Source organism: Pleurodeles waltl, chromosome 1_2 (genome assembly GCF_031143425.1).
Source record: "Pleurodeles waltl isolate 20211129_DDA chromosome 1_2, aPleWal1.hap1.20221129, whole genome shotgun sequence".
Classification (NCBI taxonomy): domain Eukaryota; kingdom Metazoa; phylum Chordata; class Amphibia; order Caudata; family Salamandridae; genus Pleurodeles; species Pleurodeles waltl.
In genome coordinates, this window is record NC_090437.1 from 397,360,878 (window position 1) to 397,379,702 (window position 18,825).

General features: G+C 49.6%; 1 protein-coding gene across 6 annotated transcripts in view; it reads right to left on the reverse strand.

Annotated features, from left to right (window-relative positions):
* The window catches only part of PSIP1 (PC4 and SRSF1 interacting protein 1), a 524,703-nt gene that overhangs the window by 155,870 nt on the left and 350,008 nt on the right, over positions 1–18,825 (reverse strand). For all 6 annotated transcript variants that reach the window (XM_069240070.1, XM_069240030.1, XM_069240049.1 and 3 more), the window contains one exon: positions 4,448–4,503. In XM_069240070.1, coding sequence (XP_069096171.1) covers positions 4,448–4,503 — 56 coding nt within the window. The remainder of the gene's footprint in view (positions 1–4,447; positions 4,504–18,825) is intronic.

Sequence of the window (18,825 nt, forward strand, 5' to 3'; positions counted from 1 at the left end):
CCATTGTATCCACAATCGGCACACCCTGGCATTCAGATAAGTCCCTTGTAACTGGTACTTCTAGTACCAAGGGCCCTGATGCCAAGGAAGGTCTCTAAGGGCTGCAGCATGTCTTATGCCACCCTGGAGACCTCTCACTCAACACAGACACCCTGCTTGCCAGCTTGTGTGTGCTAGTGAGAACAAAATGAGTAAGTCGACATGGCACTCCCCTCAGGGTGCCATGCCAGCCTCTCACTGCCTATGCAGTATAGGTAAGCCACCCCTCTAGCAGGCCTTACAGCCCTAAGGCAGGGTGCACTATACCATAGGTGAGGGTACCAGTGCATGAGCATGGTACCCCTACAGTGTCTAAACAAAACCTTAGACATTGTAAGTGCAGGGTAGCCATAAGAGTATATGGTCTGGGAGTTTGTCAAACACGAACTCCACAGCACCATAATGGCTACACTGAAAACTGGGAAGTTTGGTATCAAACTTCTCAGCACAATAAATGCACACTGATGCCAGTGTACATTTTATTGTAAAACACACCACAGAGGGCACCTTAGTGGTGCCCCCTGAAACCTAACCGACTATCTGTGTAGGCTGACTAGTTTTAGCAGCCTGCCACAAACCGAGACATGTTGCTGGCCCCATGGGGAGAGTGCCTTTGTCACTCTGAGGCCAGTAACAAAGCCTGCACTGGGTGGAGATGCTAACACCTCTCCCAGGCAGGAATTGTCACACCTGGCGGTGAGCCTCAAAGGCTCACCTCCTTTGTGCCAACCCAGCAGGACACTCCAGCTAGTGGAGTTGCCCGCCCCCTCCGGCCAGGCCCCACTTTTGGCGGCAAGGCCGGAGAAAATAATGAGAATAACAAGGAGGAGTCACTGGCCAGTCAGGACAGCCCCTAAGGTGTCCTGAGCTGAGGTGACTCTAACTTTTAGAAATCCTCCATCTTGCAGATGGAGGATTCCCCCAATAGGGTTAGGACTGTGACCCCCTCCCCTTGGGAGGAGGCACAAAGAGGGTGTACCCACCCTCAGGGCTAGTAGCCATTGGCTACTAACCCCCCAGACCTAAACACGCCCTTAAATTTAGTATTTAAGGGCTACCCTGAACCCTAGAAAATTAGATTCCTGCAACAAGAAGAAGGACTGCCCAGCTGAAAACCCCTGCAGCGGAAGACCAGAAGACGACAACTGCCTCGGCTCCAGAAACTCACCGGCCTGTCTCCTGCCTTCCAAAGATCCTGCTCCAGCGACGCCTTCCGAAGGGACCAGCGACCTCGACACCCTCTGAGGACTGCCCCTGCTTCGAAAAGACAAGAAACTCCCGAGGACAGCGGACCTGCTCCAAGAACAGCTGCAACTTTGTTTCCAGCAGCTTTAAAGAACCCTGCAAGCTCCCCGCAAGAAGCGTGAGACTTGCAACACTGCACCCGGCGACCCCGACTCGACTGGTGGAGATCCGACGCCTCAGGAGGGACCCCAGGACTACTCTGATACTGTGAGTACCAAAACCTGTCCCCCCTGAGCCCCCACAGCGCCGCCTGCAGAGGGAATCCCGAGGCTTCCCCGGACCGCGACTCTTTGAATCTAAAGTCCCGACGCCTGGGAGAGACCCTGCACCCGCAGCCCCCAGGACCTGAAGGACCGGACTTTCACTGGAGAAGCGACCCCCAGGAGTCCCTCTCCCTTGCCCAAGTGGAGGTTTCCCCGAGGAACCCCCCCCTTGCCTGCCTGCAGCGCTGAAGAGATCCCGAGATCTCTCATAGACTAACATTGCAAACCCGACGCTTGTTTCTACACTGCACCCGGCCGCCCCCGCGCCGCTGAGGGTGAAATTTCTGTGTGGACTTGTGTCCCCCCCGGTACCCTACAAAACCCCCCTGGTCTGCCCTCCGAAGACACGGGTACTTACCTGCAAGCAGACCGGAACCGGGGCACCCCCTTCTCCCCATTCTAGCCTATGTGTTTTGGGCACCACTTGGAACTCTGCACCTGACCGGCCCTGAGCTGCTGGTGTGGTGACTTTGGGGTTGCTCTGAACCCCCAACGGTGGGCTACCTTGGACCAAGAACTGAACCCTGTAAGTGTCTTACTTACCTGGTAAAACTAACAAATACTTACCTCCCCTAGGAACTGTGAAAATTGCACTGTGTCCACTTTTAAAACAGCTATTTGTCAATAACTTGAAAAGTATACATGCAATTTTTATGATTTAAAGTTCCTAAAGTACTTACCTGCAATACCTTTCGAATGAGATATTACATGTAGAATTTGAACCTGTGGTTCTTAAAATAAACTAAGAAAAGATATTTTTCTATACAAAACCTATTGGCTGGATTTGTCTCTGAGTGTGTGTACCTCATTTATTGTCTGTGTATGTACAACAAATGCTTAACACTACTCCTTGGATAAGCCTACTGCTCGACCACACTACCACAAAATAGAGCATTAGTATTATCTATTTTTACCACTATTTTACCTCTAAGGGGAACCCTTGGACTCTGTGCATGCTATTCCTTACTTTGAAATAGCACATACAGAGCCAACTTCCTACACCAGAGACCCCTGAAAAGCCTCCAGGGGACTGCCTGCATCGCCGAGGACCAAGAAACTCCCATGAACAGCAGACCTGTCCAAAAAGACGACCAAGAAACCAACTTTAAAGGGACTCTCACCTCACTCCAGAAACGTGAGTCCAACTACTCTGCACCCGACACCCCTGGCCTGTGTCCAGAGAAACCAACTATCCAGAGAAGACAACGCCCCGGCGACTCAGACAACGCGTCCACCCTGGGCTGACCTCTGCACCCCCACGACGATGCCTGCAGAGGGACTCCAGAGGACCCCCCTGACCGCGACTGCCTGGGACGAAGATATCAGACACCTGGAGAAGTACTGCACCCGCAGCTCCCAGGACAAGAGAAACTGACCACCTGTGCAGCAATGACCAGCAGGCGGTCCTTACCTTGCCCAGTCGGTGGCTTGCCCGAGAGGCCCCCCTGTACCTTGCCTGCAAAGCCTAAGTGACCTCTGGGTCCCTCCATAGAGGTCTATTGAGAACCCAACATCCTGTTTGCACACTGCACCAGGCCGCCCCTGTGCCACTGAGGGTGTGATTTTTGTGCCTACTTGGGGCCCCTCCAGTACTTCTCCAAACACCCCTAGTCTGCCCTCTGACAACGCGGGTACTTACCTGCAAGCAGACCGGAACCGGAGTACCCCCTGTCTCCATAGGGGCCCAGGTTATTTTGGCTCCTGTTTGACCTCTGCACCTGACCGGTTCAGTGTTGCTGGTGCTTGGTGTTTGGGGTGATGAACCACCAACGGTGGGCTACCTTTGTACGGAGACTACAATATCTCATTTTGATACAGTATATACAGAGCCATCTTCCTACAATGACCATGTGTATTACCAGCAAGAGAAGGAGTCGCAGTACCTTGTGACTCGAAAGACTTATTTGATGAAAAACAACTTGTACACATTCGGGCCCAATACCAGATGGCAGGAGTATGCACACCATGTGTATCTACAGCCTCACATGCCTCGAAAACAACTATTCTTTAAGGCATTAATTATGTATTTATTTAATTACCATTTGGGTTTCCCTCTACTAGAATTTTAAGAGCTACCAGTTTCAAAATGATTACTTCAAAGAAACATCATTAATCACAGTTTAGCAACATAAATCTAAGTCCCTAAATCTGACGAATGACAGACATGAGACCAGACTCAGCACCCATTTCCTCATGTTTTGTTTTGGCTACTGGGGAGAATTTGAGGGCACCGTTTTACTCATGGGTTATGCTTTACATTTGTGTAGGACACAATTAACAAAATCCTACTTGTATCCCAGAAATTAACTTATCCTTGTTGTTGATACTGCACTGTTATGTGTTCCTTTATATTTTATTGTTTTTTCTCTCCAAGTACTTTTGATATATATTTTGCTTTATAATTATTTTTCGGTGCAGCGGAAGACATGGGCTACCATGTGCCTCATGCCCTCTAACTAGACCAGAAACTTTTTGTATCTTCTCTCCTTCCTAAGTCAAACCTACAAATCTAAGCAAAGGGGTTGATCCAAACTGTTCTTCCTTACATGGTCAGGTATAAATCTGTTTTTATTTTACAAAAAACTATTTTAATTTCGAAGTATCACTTTTTTTGTTTTGTTTGGAAGACTCCACTGTTCCTCACTTTTTTGCTCAATGAAAAAGAAGCCCATCACAGTGTTCAAACAGACACTATTCTGGTAGCTCATTTTGTTTCTAGAAAGGGAATAATTCAGAAAGTAAAATAGCAACCCTCAGCAGACGAGCTTCTGCCTTCATTGTATTAAGATAAGCAAACCATTTAATATGGCATCTATTTGCTGGGCTATCCTGCGCACGTTGCACAAATTCTCAAGCCGACCACAGGTATTCACAATCAAAACATTATATGGGTAACCAACCTTTTTTCTTGTCCATTTTTTTGATTTCAGCTTTCTTGGTATCCTCCTTAGGACTCCTGATAAAATACAGAACAAAAAGATCTCTAGTGCTGTACTGCTTTTGTCTACTTGATGTTTATATTTTATTGAAGAAACATTAGTATTTATGTTCAAATAACAGACTGACAGCGTACAGCTTGTTAAAACAGACATTACAAAACATTTCAATATCAAATCAGTTAATTAAAGATGATCCAATAATTTAGATGTATCCACATCCATTCCATAAACGCAGGCACTTGAGATTATAGGCTGAACATCTTGAAGGGGACGTAAAATGTTAATATCATAATTTAAGATTTTCAATCCCCATCAACTTTCATATTTGGAAGCTAGCACATTTTTTTTAAAACAGAGGTTATTAATATGAAGAGGTAAAGGTACTGTACCCCATGGACACATCTTTGCTCTGTGAAAGAGGCAGAGCACCAGGGACCATGTGGCTCAGTCAAAAAAAGATAACTTACTCAAAGTAACTACTATAACCATCACTGACAATCCACCTCCCCAATTTCTTATGTACTAAACTTCTTGAAACAAGAAACTAGAGCACCGCTGCACAGCACAGGCCAGTCTCTAAACATAGAGATTGGTTTCACACAAAACACTGCCTTGCGCAAGCTCAGTATCTAGATAACTTTAGCCCCCAAATACCCAACATCTCAAATTTAAGTACTGAACTCTTCATCTAGGTCAAACTTTAAGGCAGATACAGCACAAGTAGGTTAATCGGTCATATAGAGGAAAAGGGGATATGAAGGCCTTTAGGACGACAAGGTAGCATCCTATGATGGGGGATACCATCAAGCGGCTATGGATTCTTTGGAAGGCTGCTTTCCAGGCAGTCTACTTTATATCACAAAGTGTTTGCCTGAAGTTCGAATGTGAGTGGTGCACTTGAGTTAAAAAACTATTACATATAAGTCACACTAGCATTGACATTGTCAAGCATTCCTTTTTATTAGTAGCTGAACAAAATGGAAAAATAAATGTCTTGCTTTCTGTAAAATTGTGATAGAACTTTAGGCAACAGAGATGACTTCTTGCAGGACCACCATGTGCCTCTGAAAAATGGTGCAGGGTACACAGGGTGAAGGAGCTTAAACTCTCAAACTGCACAGGTCAAACAGACTAATAATAAAAAAAAATAAAAAAAAGAAATTCCCTGCTGGCAGGCTGGTACCTTTAAAGAGCAAAAATCAGTGTTAGAATGGCTCAGGAGTCAACAACAGTGTTTAGTAGCAGATTCATCTCATCTGATACTAACCAAACTTCAGCCAATGACGTGAGAATGCTGAAATGTCTTACTCCAGGAGGCCACTATATCTTAGATTTCATAGCACAAGAGTGAGGAGTACATATGGTAGAAGCATTCCTAGTTGTTTAGTGTGACAAACAGGTCTCAGTTTAAGTAGGCCCTATTTAAGGAAGATACAATCCACTTTGCCTTGCTGGAGATCCCATTCAGGGCAGTCAAACTGCGCGGCACAGTGCATCTATCTGGTCATTCAGGTAACATGGAAAATGTTCCAATGTGATGTCCACCTTGCTGAATATGGGCCAGTCCCATAGCATCTGTGTATTTTCCGACAAGAGAGCGGGACGTTGTTCCCACTTGCTTTGCAATGTAATGCATCAAGGTACTGCTGTCTGACTTGGTGAGCACGCTAATCGGAATACTCTTGGGTGGAACAACTGAGGGCCCAACCTTATGGCTCATAGCTCCAGGATGCTGATGTGAGGAGTCTTTTTCTTGTCTGATCAGGGACCGCTGGTTGTTAGATCTTGCACAGGGGCTCCCCACCTCACCACTGAAGGAAGGATTTACCCGGTTGCAAGTCCAGCTTTGCTCCCAAGAATGGAGTCTTGTCAATGGGCTCATAAAAGGCTTTTTGAAGTTTGATGTAGGAGGCTGGCTAAGTTTATCGTGTACCTATGGTGTGGCATCCTAAACTGGGTCCAGGCAACCCTTAGTGATAATGAATAGGTGTCCTGATAGCAAAAGCTCTCTAGGGGTAGCAGAGGTGAGCAGCTGAAGCGTATCCAAGAGGAATGTAAAGCACTTGCAATACTACAGTAGTCAAACAGTGACTCACTCACAAGAAAGAACCACAAAAGTGTTGCAAAAGTAAAATATTCTTTAAAACAGCACTACTACTAGACTAGACTGGTATATTTCCCTTTGGAGATTTAAACACAAAATACACATACAAAAGGGTGGGGGGAGGGTTGGAGACCACCTCTCCCTGTGTATTAGGTGTCTAAGGGTTGGTGCAGGGTGGCCTCTGAGCGCCACCAGACTGCTTTGAATGGCACATTTGGTAACCACCTTGCATAATCCAGCTCAGGAACCCCGGTTCCTGCTGTGGCGCGAAACTACACAAAGGACAGGGGAGTGTCCCCCCTAGGGAGGTGCCCAGAGCTCTGCCAGGTGGCCACTTGATTCTGCAATCTTGGAAATAAGATATGCTGAGGCACCTGGGAGCATCTGGTTCGCTAGGCTAGGTAGAAGACATCCCTGACCCCCTCTGATAGGTGGGTCACCGCAGAAAGTGACCAACCCCCTTTTAGGGTTACTTAAGGGCTCCCCGTGGAAGGGTCCTCAGATACGTCAAGCAAGATTCTCCAAGGAACTCTCTGTATGACTCTTCTGCTCCTGGGTTCTGGAACTGCTGCTGGTCTGCTTTGGAACAAAACACTTCTGCTTCTGGTGGGAAGGCTCTCACTGAAACAGTGTTTCTCCGGATTCTGCAAGAATTCTGCAACAACCAAGATTGTGCATCCTCCAGGGTCACAAGGGCTCTGTTTGCACCAGGAAGCGCAAAGGAATCTCCCTTGGAGTCAAGGAGTCACTCCCCCGCAACTGCAAGCACCCTCAAGGCACTATCGACTGGTTAGTGGGGTCTGCTGTCACTAGATATCCAAAGATCCTGCTTCATAGATGGTGAGTATGTGTCCTTCTCTGGCTCCTGCTTGCCTTCTATTCAAGTTGGGAGACTGTGGGCCCTTCCTCTTGCCACTGGACTGGCACCCCTGTGCACCGTGACTGTTACACTTGCCAAGGCTTGATGGCTCTTCCCCCAAGAGATCTTCAGGGTCCAGGAAGCCCCGGCTTCCAGCACTCTGCAAACAAGAGGTCAGTTCCTATTCTGCAACTTCTGTGATGTGGGACTTCTGTTTTGCTGGTCAGATAAGGCCTCCTTGTGACTCCCTGTGTCCGGCGCCTCTGGGTCACTTGTTGGGGCTCCATCAACTTCTGTTGGCCTTCCTGTGTGCTGAGGTCCAGCTCTGACTCCCCTCCTGGGTAAGATCCCTAGCTGGTCCCTCACAACTTTGCAAACTCCTCTTCTGCTCCTATTTGCACTTGCCAGTGCTTGTTGGTGACCTGGCACTGACCCTCTTGCAATCTGGCGCCCGTGAGGAACAGCTCGTAGGTGACTCCTGGACCCCTGGAGCTGGGTTTCGTCTTTCACCGACTTGCACTGCCACCTGAACCACCTGGGCACCTCCTTGGGTGCTGGACTCTGTCCCCTTCTTGTGCAGGTCCTCCACATCTGGAATCTGTCCAGGGATTCCACCATCCTGGTCCACGGGTCGTGACAGCAGCTGGACAATCAGAGGCATCCACAGTCTTCAGAGAAAGTCCCTTCTCCCCTCTGCATCCAGTCCCTGGGTAGGTATTCCTGTCTTCTTGGGTAGGGGCATTCTCCATCCATCCTCTTGCCTGCTGGTTTCCAAGGGTCTGCTGGGAGGGGTCCTGAATTCCACAAACTCCAACCACTACTCTTTGTGTTAGCCTATGGCACAACTGGGTAGGTAACTGATTTACTCCTGGTTGCTGGGGCCATCTACTGTACTTACCTCCGGTATTTCTAACTGTAGGAAAATGGCTCCCTGTTGCAGTTACCCCCCACTTTTTGACTGATATTGATTCTGACTTGACTGAGAAGTGTGCTGGGAACCTGCGAAACAGGCCCCAGCACCAGTGTTCTTTCACTTAAAAATTTACCATTGTTCCACAATTGGCACATCCCTGGCACCCATGTAAGTCCCTTGTAAAAGGTACCAGTGCTACCAAGGGCCCTGTGCCCAAGGAAGGTCCCTAAGGGCTGCAGCATATGTTGTGCCACCCTAAGGGACCCCTCACATAACACATGCACACTGCCATTGCAGATTGTGTGTGTTGGTGGGGAGAAAAAGGCAAAGTCGACATGGCATCCCCCTCAGGATGCCATGGACACAAAATGCTGCCTGTGGCATAGGTAAGTCACCCCTCTAACAGGCCTTACAGCCCTAAGGCAGGGTGCACTATACCACAGGTGAGGGCATAGCTGCATGAGCAATATGCCCCTACAGTGCCTAAGTCTATTCTTAGACATTGTAAGTACAGTGTGGCCATATTAAGTATATGGTCTGGGAGTTTGTCAAAACGAACTCCACAGCTCTATAATGGCTACACTGAATACTGGGAAGTTTGGTATCAAACTTCTCAGAATAATAAACCCACACTGATGCCAGTGTTGGATTTATTACAAAATGCACACAGAGGGCATCTTAGAAGATGCCCCCTGTATTTTACCCAATCCTTCAGTGCAGGGCTGACTGATATGTGCCAGCCTGCCACTGAGACACATTTCTGACCCCCTGGGGAGAGAGCCTTTGTGCTCTCTGAGGGCAGAAACAAAGCCTGCACTGAGTGGAGGTGCTTCTCACCTCCCCCTGCAGGAACAGTAACATCTAGAGGTGAGGCTCAGGCCTCGTGATACAATGCCACAGAGCACTCCAGCTAGTGGAGATGCCCACCCTCCCCGGACACAGCCCCCACTTTTGGCGGCAAGTCATGGGAGATAATGAGAAAAACAAGGAGGAGTCACCCTCCAGCCAGGACAGCCTCTAAGGTGTCATGAGCTGAGGTGACCCCTGCCTTAGGAAATCCTCCATCTTGCTTTGGAGGATTCCCCCCAATAGGATTAGGGATGTGTCCCCCCCTCCCCACAAGGAGGAGGCGCAAGGAGGGTGTAGCCACCCTCAGGGACAGTAGCCATTGGCTACTGCCCTCCTGCCCTAAACACTCCCCTAAATTGAGTATTTAGGGGAGACCCTGAACACAGGAAAACAGATTCCTGATGACCTACAACAAGAAAGACTGCTGACCTGAAAGCCCTGCAGAGACGACACCTGACTTGGCCCCAGCCCTACTGGCCTGTCTCCAGACTCAATTAACCTGCACAGTGATGCATCCAGCGGCACCAGCTACCTCTGAGGACTAAAAGGACTGCCTTGCACCCAAAGGACCAAGGAACTCCAGTGGACAGCGGCTCTGTCCAAACAGCAACAAAGAACCCATCTTTAAAGGGGCTCCAGCTTCACTCCGGAAGCGTGAGTCCCCAACACTCTGCACCCGATGCCCCTGGCTCGTGTCCAGAAGAACCAACACTGCTGAGAGGACCCCCAGATGACTTCCAACATATACACCCTGAGACGACCCCCCTGCACCCCCACAGCGATGCCTGCAGAGAGAATCCAGAGGCTCCCCCTTATCTCGACTGCCTGGTAACAAAGTACCCGACACGTGAAAGAATCACTGCACCCGCAGCCCCCAGGCCTGAGAGAAACCAACTACCGGTGTAGGAATGACCAGCAGGCGGCCCTCATCCTTGCCGAATCGGTGGCTGGCCCGAGAAGCCCCCTGTGCCCTGCTTGCATCGCCAGAGTGTACCCCCCCCCCCCCCCCGGGTCTCTCCGTTGATTTCAACCTAAAACCAGACACCTACTTCACACACTGCACCCGGCCGCCCCTGTGCAGCTGAGGGTGTATTTTGGGTGCCTGTTTGTGACTCCCCCAAGTGCTCTACAAAACCCCCTCTGATCTGCTCACCGAGGACAAAGGTAATTACTAGCAGACTGGAACCGGAGCCCCCCTGGTCTCCATAGGTGCCTATGCTACTGGGGCCCTACTTTGACCTCTGCACCTGACCGGCTGGGTGTTGCTGGGTGTTTGGGGCTGCCTAGGCCCCAAAGACTGAACTTGTAAGTGCTTTACTTACCTGAGAAACTAACCAATACCTAACTCCCCCAGGGACTATTGATTTTTGCACTGTGTCCACTTTTAAAATAGCTTATTGCCATTTTTGCCAAAACTGTGTACATTACTGTAGGAAGTTGGCTCTGTATGCACTATTTCAAAGTAAGAAATAGTATGCACAGAGTCCAAGGGTTCCCCTTAGAGGTAAAATAGTGGTAAAAAGAGATAATACTAATGCTCTATTTTGTGGTAGTGTGGTCGAGCAGTAGGCTTATCCAAGGAGTAGTGTTAAGCATTTGTTGTACATACACATAGACAATAAATGAGGTACACACACTCAGAGACAAATCCAGCCAATAGGTTTTGTTATAGAAAAATATATTTTCTTAGTTTATTTTAAGAACCACAGGTTCAAAAGAGGTAAGATAGTGGCAAAAAGAGATAATTCTAATGCTCTATTTTGTGGTAGTGTGGTCGAGCAGTAGGCGTATCAAAGGAGTAGTGTTGAGCATTTGTTGTACACACACAGGCAATAAATGAGGAACACACACTCAGAGACAATTCCAGGCCAATAGGTTTTTGTATAGAAAAATATATTTTCTTAGTTTATTTTAAGAACCACAGGTTCAAGATTTACATGTAATAATTCAAATGAAAGGTATTGCAGGTAGGTACTTTAGGAACTTTGAATTAGCAAGATAGCGTATACAGTTTTCACGTAAATCACACATAGCTATTTTAAAAGTAGACAGTGCAACTTTCAACAGTTCCTGGGGGAGTAAGAGTTTGTTAGTTTTTGCAGGTAAGTAAACCACCTACGGGGTTCAAGTTTGGGTCCAAGGTAGCCCACCGTTGGGGGTTCAGAGCAACCCCAAAGTTACCACACCAGCAGCTCAGGGCCGGTCAGGTGCAGAGGTCAAAGTGGTGCCCAAAACGCATAGGCTTCAATGGAGAAGGGGGTTCCCCGGTTCCAGTCTGCCAGCAGGTAAGTACCCGCGTCTTCGGAGGGCAGACCAGGGGGGTTTGTAGGGCACCGGGGGGGACAAAAGTCCACACAGTAAGTACACCCTCAGCGGCACGGGGGTGGCCGGGTGCAGTGTGCAAACAAGCGTTGGGTTTGTAATAGAAAGCAATGGGAGACCAAGGGGTCTCTTCAGCGATGCAGGCAGGCAAAGGGGGGGCGGGGGGATCCTCGGGGTAGCCACCACCTGGGCAAGGGAGAGGGCCACCTGGGGGTCGCTCCTGCACTGGAGGTCGGATCCTTCAGGTCCTGGGGGCTGCGGGTGCAGTGTCCCTACCAGGCGTCGGGTTCTTAGAAGCTGGCAGTCGCGGTCAGGGGGAGCCTCGGGATTCCCTCTGCAGGTGTCGCTGTGGGGGCTCAGGGGGGGCAACTCTGGCTACTCACGGCCTCGCTGTCGCCGGGGAGTCCTCCCTGAAGTGATTGTTCTCCACAAGTCGAGCCGGGGGCGTTGGGTGCAGAGTGCCAAGTCTCACGCTTCCAGCGGGAAACACGAGTTGTTTCAAAGTTGCTTCTTTGTTGCAAAGTTGCAGTCTTTGGTGAACAGAGCCGCTGTCCTCAGGAGTTCTTGGTCCTTCTAGATGCAGGGCAGTCCTCTGAGGCTTCAGAGGTCGCTGGTCCCTGTGGAAAGCGTCGCTGGAGCAGTGTCTTTAGAAGTGGGGAGACAGGCCGGTAGAGCTGGGGCTAAAGCAGTTGGTGTCTCCGTCTTCTCTGCAGGGTTTTTCAGCTTAGCAGTCCTCTTCTTAGGTTGGAGGAATCTGCGTTCCTAGGTTCTGGGGAGCCCCTAAATACTGAATTTAGGGGTGTGTTTAGGTCTGGGGGATTAGTAGCCAATGGCTACTAGCCCTAAGGGTGGCTACACCCTCTTTGTGCCTCCTCCCTGAGGGGAGGGGGGGCACATCCCTAATCCTATTGGGGAATCCTCCATCTGCAAGATGGAGGATTTCTAAAAGTTAGAGTCACCTCAGCTCAGGACACCTTAGGGGCTGTCCTGACTGGCCAGTGACGACTCCTTGTTTTTCTCATTATCTCCTCCAGCCTTGCCGCCAAAAGTGGGGACGTGGCCGGAGGGGGCGGGTAACTCCACTAGCTGGAGTGCCCTGGGGTGCTGTAACAAAGGGGGTGAGCCTTCGAGGCTCACCACCAGGTGTTACAGTTCCTGCAGGGGGATGTGATCAGCATCTCCACCCAGTACAGGCTTTGTTACTAGCCACAGAGTGACAAAGGAACTCTCCCCATGTGGCCAGCAACATGTCTGTTGTGTGGCAGGCTGCTAAAACTAGTCAGCCTACACGGATAGTCGGTTAAGGTTTCAGGGGGCACCTCTAAGGTGCCCTCTGGGGTGTATGTTACAATAAAATGTACACTGGCATCAGTGTGCATTTATTTTGCTGAGAAGTTTGATACCAAACTTCACAGTTTTCAGTGTAGCCATTATGGTGCTGTGGAGTTCGTGCATGACAGACTCCCAGACCATATACTCTTATGGCTACCCTGCCCTTACAATGTCTAAGGTTTTGCTTAGACACTGTAGGGGCACAGTGCTCATGCACTGGTGCCCTCACCTATGGTATAGTGCACCCTGCCTTAGGGCTGTAAGGCCTGCTAGAGGGGTGACTTATCTATACTGCATAGGCAGTGTGAGGTTGGCATGGCACCCTGAGGGGAGTGCCATGTCGACTTAGTCATTTTATCCCCACTAGCACACAGAAGCTGGCAAGCAGTGTGCTGAGTGGGGAGTCCCCAGGGTGGCATAAGATATGCTGCAGCCCTTAGAGACCTTCCCTGGAATCAGGGCCCTTGGTACCAGGGGTACCAGTTACAAGGGACTTACCTGGATGCCAGGGTATGCCATTGTGGAAACAAAAGTACAGGTTAGGGAAAGAACACTGGTGCTGGGGCCTGGTTAGCAGGCCTCAGCACACTTTCAAATCAAAACTTAGCATCAGCAAAGGCAAAAAGTCATGGGGTAACCATGTCAAGGAGGCATTTCCTTACACAACCCTCCCCCGCCCCTCCAAACGAAAGAGGATGAGACTAACCTTTCCCAAGAGAGTCTTCATTTTCTAAGTGGAAGAACCTGGAAAGGCCATCTCTGCATTGGCATGGGCAGTCCCAGGTCTGTGTTCCACTATAAAGTCCATTCCCTGTAGGGAGATGGACCACCTCAACAGTTTTGGATTTTCACCTTTCGTTTGCATTAGCCATCTGAGAGGTCTGTGGTCAGTTTGAATTGCAAAGTGAGTACCAAAGAGGTATGGTCTCAGCTTCTTCAGGGACCAAACCACAGCATAGGCCTCCCTCTCAATGGCACTCCAACGCTGCTCCCTGGGGAGTAACCTCCTGCTAATGAAAGCAACAGACTGGTCAAGACCATCATCATTTGTTTGGGACAAAACTTCCCCTATCCCATGTTCAGAGGCATCTGTCTGCACAATGAACTGCTTGGAGTAATCTGGAGCTTTAAGAACTGGTGCTGTGCACATTGCTTGTTTCAGGGTGTCAAAGGCCTGTTGGCATTCTACAGTCCAGTTTACCTTCTTGGGCATTTTGTTGGAGGTAAGTTCTGTGAGGGCTGTCACTATGGATCCATATCCCTTCACAAACCTCCTGTAATACCCAGTTGTAGGAAGTTGGCTCAGTATGCACTATTTCAAAGTAAGGAATAGTATGCACAGAGTCCAAGGGTTCCCCTTAGAGGTAAGATAGTGGCAAAAAGAGATAATACTAATGCTCTATTTTGTGGTAGTGTGGTCGAGCAGTAGGCTTATCAAAGGAGTAGTGTTAAGCATTTGTTGTACACACACAAGCAATAAATGAGGAACGCACACTCAGAGACAATTCCAGGCCAATAGGTTTTTGTTTAGAAAAATTATAATATTTTCTTAGTTTATTTTAAGAACCACAGGTTCAAATTTTACATGTAATACTTCAAATGAAAGGTATTGCAGGTAAGTACTTTAGGAACTTTGAATAATCACAATAGCATATATACTTTTCAAATAAATCACATATAGCTATTTTAAAACTAGACAGTGCAATTTTCAACAGTTCCTAGGGGAGGTAAGTATTTGTTAGTTTTTGTAGGTAAGTAAACCACCTACGGGGTTCAAGTTTAGGTCCAAGGTAGCCCACCGTTGGGGGTTCAGAGCATCCCCATAGTTACCACACCAGCAGCTCAGGGCCGGTCAGGTGCAGAGTTCAAAGTGGTGCCCAAAACACATAGGCTTCAATGGAGAAGGGGGTGACCCGGTTCCAGTCTGCCAGCAGGTAAGTACCCGCGTCTTCGGAGGGCAGACCAGGGGGGTTTTGTAGGGCACCGGGGGGGACACAAGCCCACACAGAAATTTCACCCTCAGCGGCGCGGGGGCGGCCGGGTGCAGTGTTAGAACAAGCGTCGGGTTCGCAATGGAAGTCAATGAGAGATCAAGGGATCTCTTCAGCGCTGCAGGCAGGCAAGGGGGGGCTTCCTCGGGGAAACCTCCACTTGGGCAAGGGAGAGGGACACCTGGGGGTCACTTCTGCAGTGAAAGTCCGGTCCTTCAGGTCCTGGGGGCTGAGGGTGCAGGGTCTTTTCCAGGCGTCGGGACTTAGGTTTCAGAGAGTCGCGGTCAGGGGAAGCCTCGGGATTCCCTCTGCAGGCGGCGCTGTGGGGGCTCAGGGGTGACAGGTTTTGGTACTCACAGTCGTAGAGTAGTCCGGGGGTCCTCCCTGAGGTGTTGGTTCTCCACCAGCCGAGTCGGGGTTGCCGGGTGCAGTGTGCAAGTCTCACGCTTCTTGCGGGGAGATTGCAGGGTTCTTTAAAGTTGCTTCTTTGGATAAAGTTGCAGTCTTTTTGGAGCAGGTCCGCTGTCCTCGGGAGTTTCTTGTCGTCGTCGAAGCAGGGCAGTCCTCAGAGGGTTCAGAGCTCGCTGGTCCCTTTGGAAGGCGTCGCTGGAGCAGAGTTCTTTGGAAGGCAGGAGACAGGCCGGTGAGTTTCTGGAGCCAAGGCAGTTGTTGTCTTCTGGTCTTCCTCTGCAGGGGTTTTCAGCTAGGCAGTCCTTCTTCTTCTTGTTGCAGGAATCTAATTTTCTAGGGTTCAGGGTAGCCCTTAAATACTAAATTTAAGGGCGTGTTTAGGTCTGGGGGGTTAGTAGCCAATGACTACTAGCCCTGAGGGTGGGTACACCCTCTTTGTGCCTCCTCCCAAGGGGAGGGGGTCACAATCCTAACCCTATTGGGGGAATCCTCCATCTGCAAGATGGAGGATTTCTAAAAGTTAGAGTCACCTCAGCTCAGGACACCTTAGGGGCTGTCCTGACTGGCCAGTGACTCCTCCTTGTTATTCTCATTACTTCCTCCGGCCTTGCCGCCAAAAGTGGGGGCCGGGGCCGGAGGGGGCGGGCAACTCCACTAGCTGGAGTGTCCTGCGGTGCTGTGACAAAGGCGTGAGCCTTTGAGGCTCACCGCCAGGTGTTACAGCTCCTGCCTGGGGGAGGTGTTAGCATCTCCACCCAGTGCAGGCTTTGTTACTGGCCTCAGAGTGACAAAGGCACTCTCCCCATGGGGCCAGCAACATGTCTCTAGTGTGGCAGGCTGCTGGAACTAGTCAGCCTACACAGACAGTCGGTTAAGTTTCAGGGGGCACCTCTAAGGTGCCCTCTGGGGTGTATTTTGCAATAAAATGTACACTGGCATCAGTGTGCATTTATTGTGCTGAGAAGTTTGATACCAAACTTCCCAGTTTTCAGTGTAGCCATTATGGTGCTGTGGAGTTCGTGCAAAACAGACTCCCAGACCATATACTCTTATGGCTACCCTGCACTTACAATGTCTAAGGTTTTGTTTAGACACTGTAGGGGTACCATGCTCATGCACTGGTACCCTCACCTATGGCATAGTGCACCCTGCCTTAGGGCTGTAAGGCCTGCTAGAGGGGTGACTGACCTATACTTGCATAGGCAGTGAGAGGCTGGCATGGCACCCTGAGGGGAGTGCCATGTCGACTTACTCGTTTTGTTCTCACTAGCACACACAAGCTGGCAAGCAGTGTGTCTGTGCTGAGTGAGAGGTCTCCAGGGTGGCATAAGACATGCTGCAGCCCTTAGAGACCTTCCTTGGCATCAGGGCCCTTGGTACTAGAAGTACCAGTTACAAGGGACTTACCTGGATGCCAGGGTCTGCCAATTGTGGATACAAAAGTACAGGTTAGGGAAAGAACACTGGTGCTGGGGCCTGGTTAGCAGGCCTCAGCACACTTTCAATTGTAAACATAGCATCAGCAAAGGCAAAAAGTCAGGGGGCAACCATGCCAAGGAGGCATTTCCTTACACAACCCCCCCACACCCAACGAAAGAGGATGAGACTAACCTTTCCCAAGAGAGTCTTCATTTTCTAAGTGGAAGAACCTGGAAAGGCCATCTGCATTGGCATGGGCAGTCCCAGGTCTGTGTTCCACTATAAAGTCCATTCCCTGTAGGGAGATGGACCACCTCAACAGTTTTGGATTTTCACCTTTCATTTGCATCAGCCATTTGAGAGGTCTGTGGTCAGTTTGAACTAGGAAGTGAGTCCCAAAGAGGTATGGTCTCAGCTTCTTCAGGGACCAAACCACAGCAAAGGCCTCCCTCTCAATGGCACTCCAACGCTGCTCCCTGGGGAGTAACCTCCTGCTAATGAAAGCAACAGGCTGGTCAAGGCCATCCTCATTTGTTTGGGACAAAACTGCCCCTATCCCATGTTCAGAGGCATCTGTCTGCACAATGAACTGCTTAGAATAATCTGGAGCTTTTAGAACTGGTGCTGAGCACATTGCTTGTTTCAGGGTGTCAAAGGCCTGTAGGCATTCTACAGTCCAGTTCACTTTCTTGGGCATTTTCTTGGAGGTGAGTTCAGTGAGGGCTGTCACAATGGATCCATATCCCTTCACAAACCTCCTGTAGTACCCAGTCAAGCCAAGGAATGCCCTGACTTGAGTCTGGGTTTTTGGAGCTACCCAGTCCAGAATAGTCTGGATCTTGGGTTGGAGGGGCTGAACTTGGCCTCCACCTACAAGGTGGCCCAAGTAAACCACAGTTCCCTGCCCTATCTGGCATTTGGATGCCTTGATAGAGAGGCCTGCAGATTGCAGAGCCTTCAAAACCTTCTTCAGGTGGACCAGGTGATCCTGCCAGGTGGAGCTAAAGACAGCAATATCATCAAGATAAGCTGTGCTAAAGGACTCCAAACCAGCAAGGACTTGATTCACCAACCTTTGGAAGGTGGCAGGGGCATTCTTTAAACCAAAGGGCATAACAGTAAACTGATAATGCCCATCAGGTGTGGAGAATGCTGTTTTCTCTTTTGCTCCAGGTGCCATTTTTATTTGCCAGTACCCTGCTGTCAAGTCAAAGGTACTTAAGAATTTGGCAGCACCTAATTTGTCTATGAGCTCATCAGCTCTAGGAATTGGATGGGCGTCTGTCTTGGTGACAGAGTTGAGCCCTCTGTAGTCCACAGAAAACCTCATCTCTTTCTTTCCATCTTTGGTGTGAGGTTTGGGGACTAAGACCACTGGGCTAGCCCAGGGGCTGTCAGAGCGCTCAATTACTCCCAATTCCAGCATCTTGTGGACTTCCACCTTGATGCTTTCCTTAACATGGTCAGACTGTCTAAAAATTTTGTTTTTGACAGGCATGCTGTCTCCTGTGTCCACATCATGGGTACACAGGTGTGTCTGACCAGGGTTTAGGGAGAAGAGTTCAGGAAACTGTTGTAGGACTCTCCTACAATCAGCTTGCTGTTGGCCAGAGAGGGTGTCTGAGAAGATCACTCCATCTACTGAGCCATCTTTTGGGTCTGATGACAGAGGATCAGGGAGAGGTTCACTCTCTGCCTCCTGATCCTCATCTGTTACCATCAACAGATTTACATCAGCCCTGTCATGGAAGAGCTTAAGGCGGTTCACATGGATCACCCTCTTGGGGCTCCTGCTTGTGCCCAGGTCCACCAGGTAGGTGACCTGACTCTTCCTTTCTAGCACTGGGTAAGGGCCACTCCATTTGTCCTGAAGTGCCCTGGGAGCCACAGGCTCCAGAGCCCAGACTTTCTGCCCTGGTTGGAACTCAACCATTGCAGCCTTTTGGTCATACCAAAACTTCTGGAGCTGTTGGCTGGCCTCAAGGTTTTTGCTTGCCTTTTCCATGTACTCTGCCATTCTAGAGCGAAGGCCCAGTACATAGTCCACTATGTCCTGTTTAGGCTCATGAAGAGGTCTCTCCCAGCCTTCTTTAACAAGAGCAAGTGGTCCCCTTACAGGGTGACCAAACAGAAGTTCAA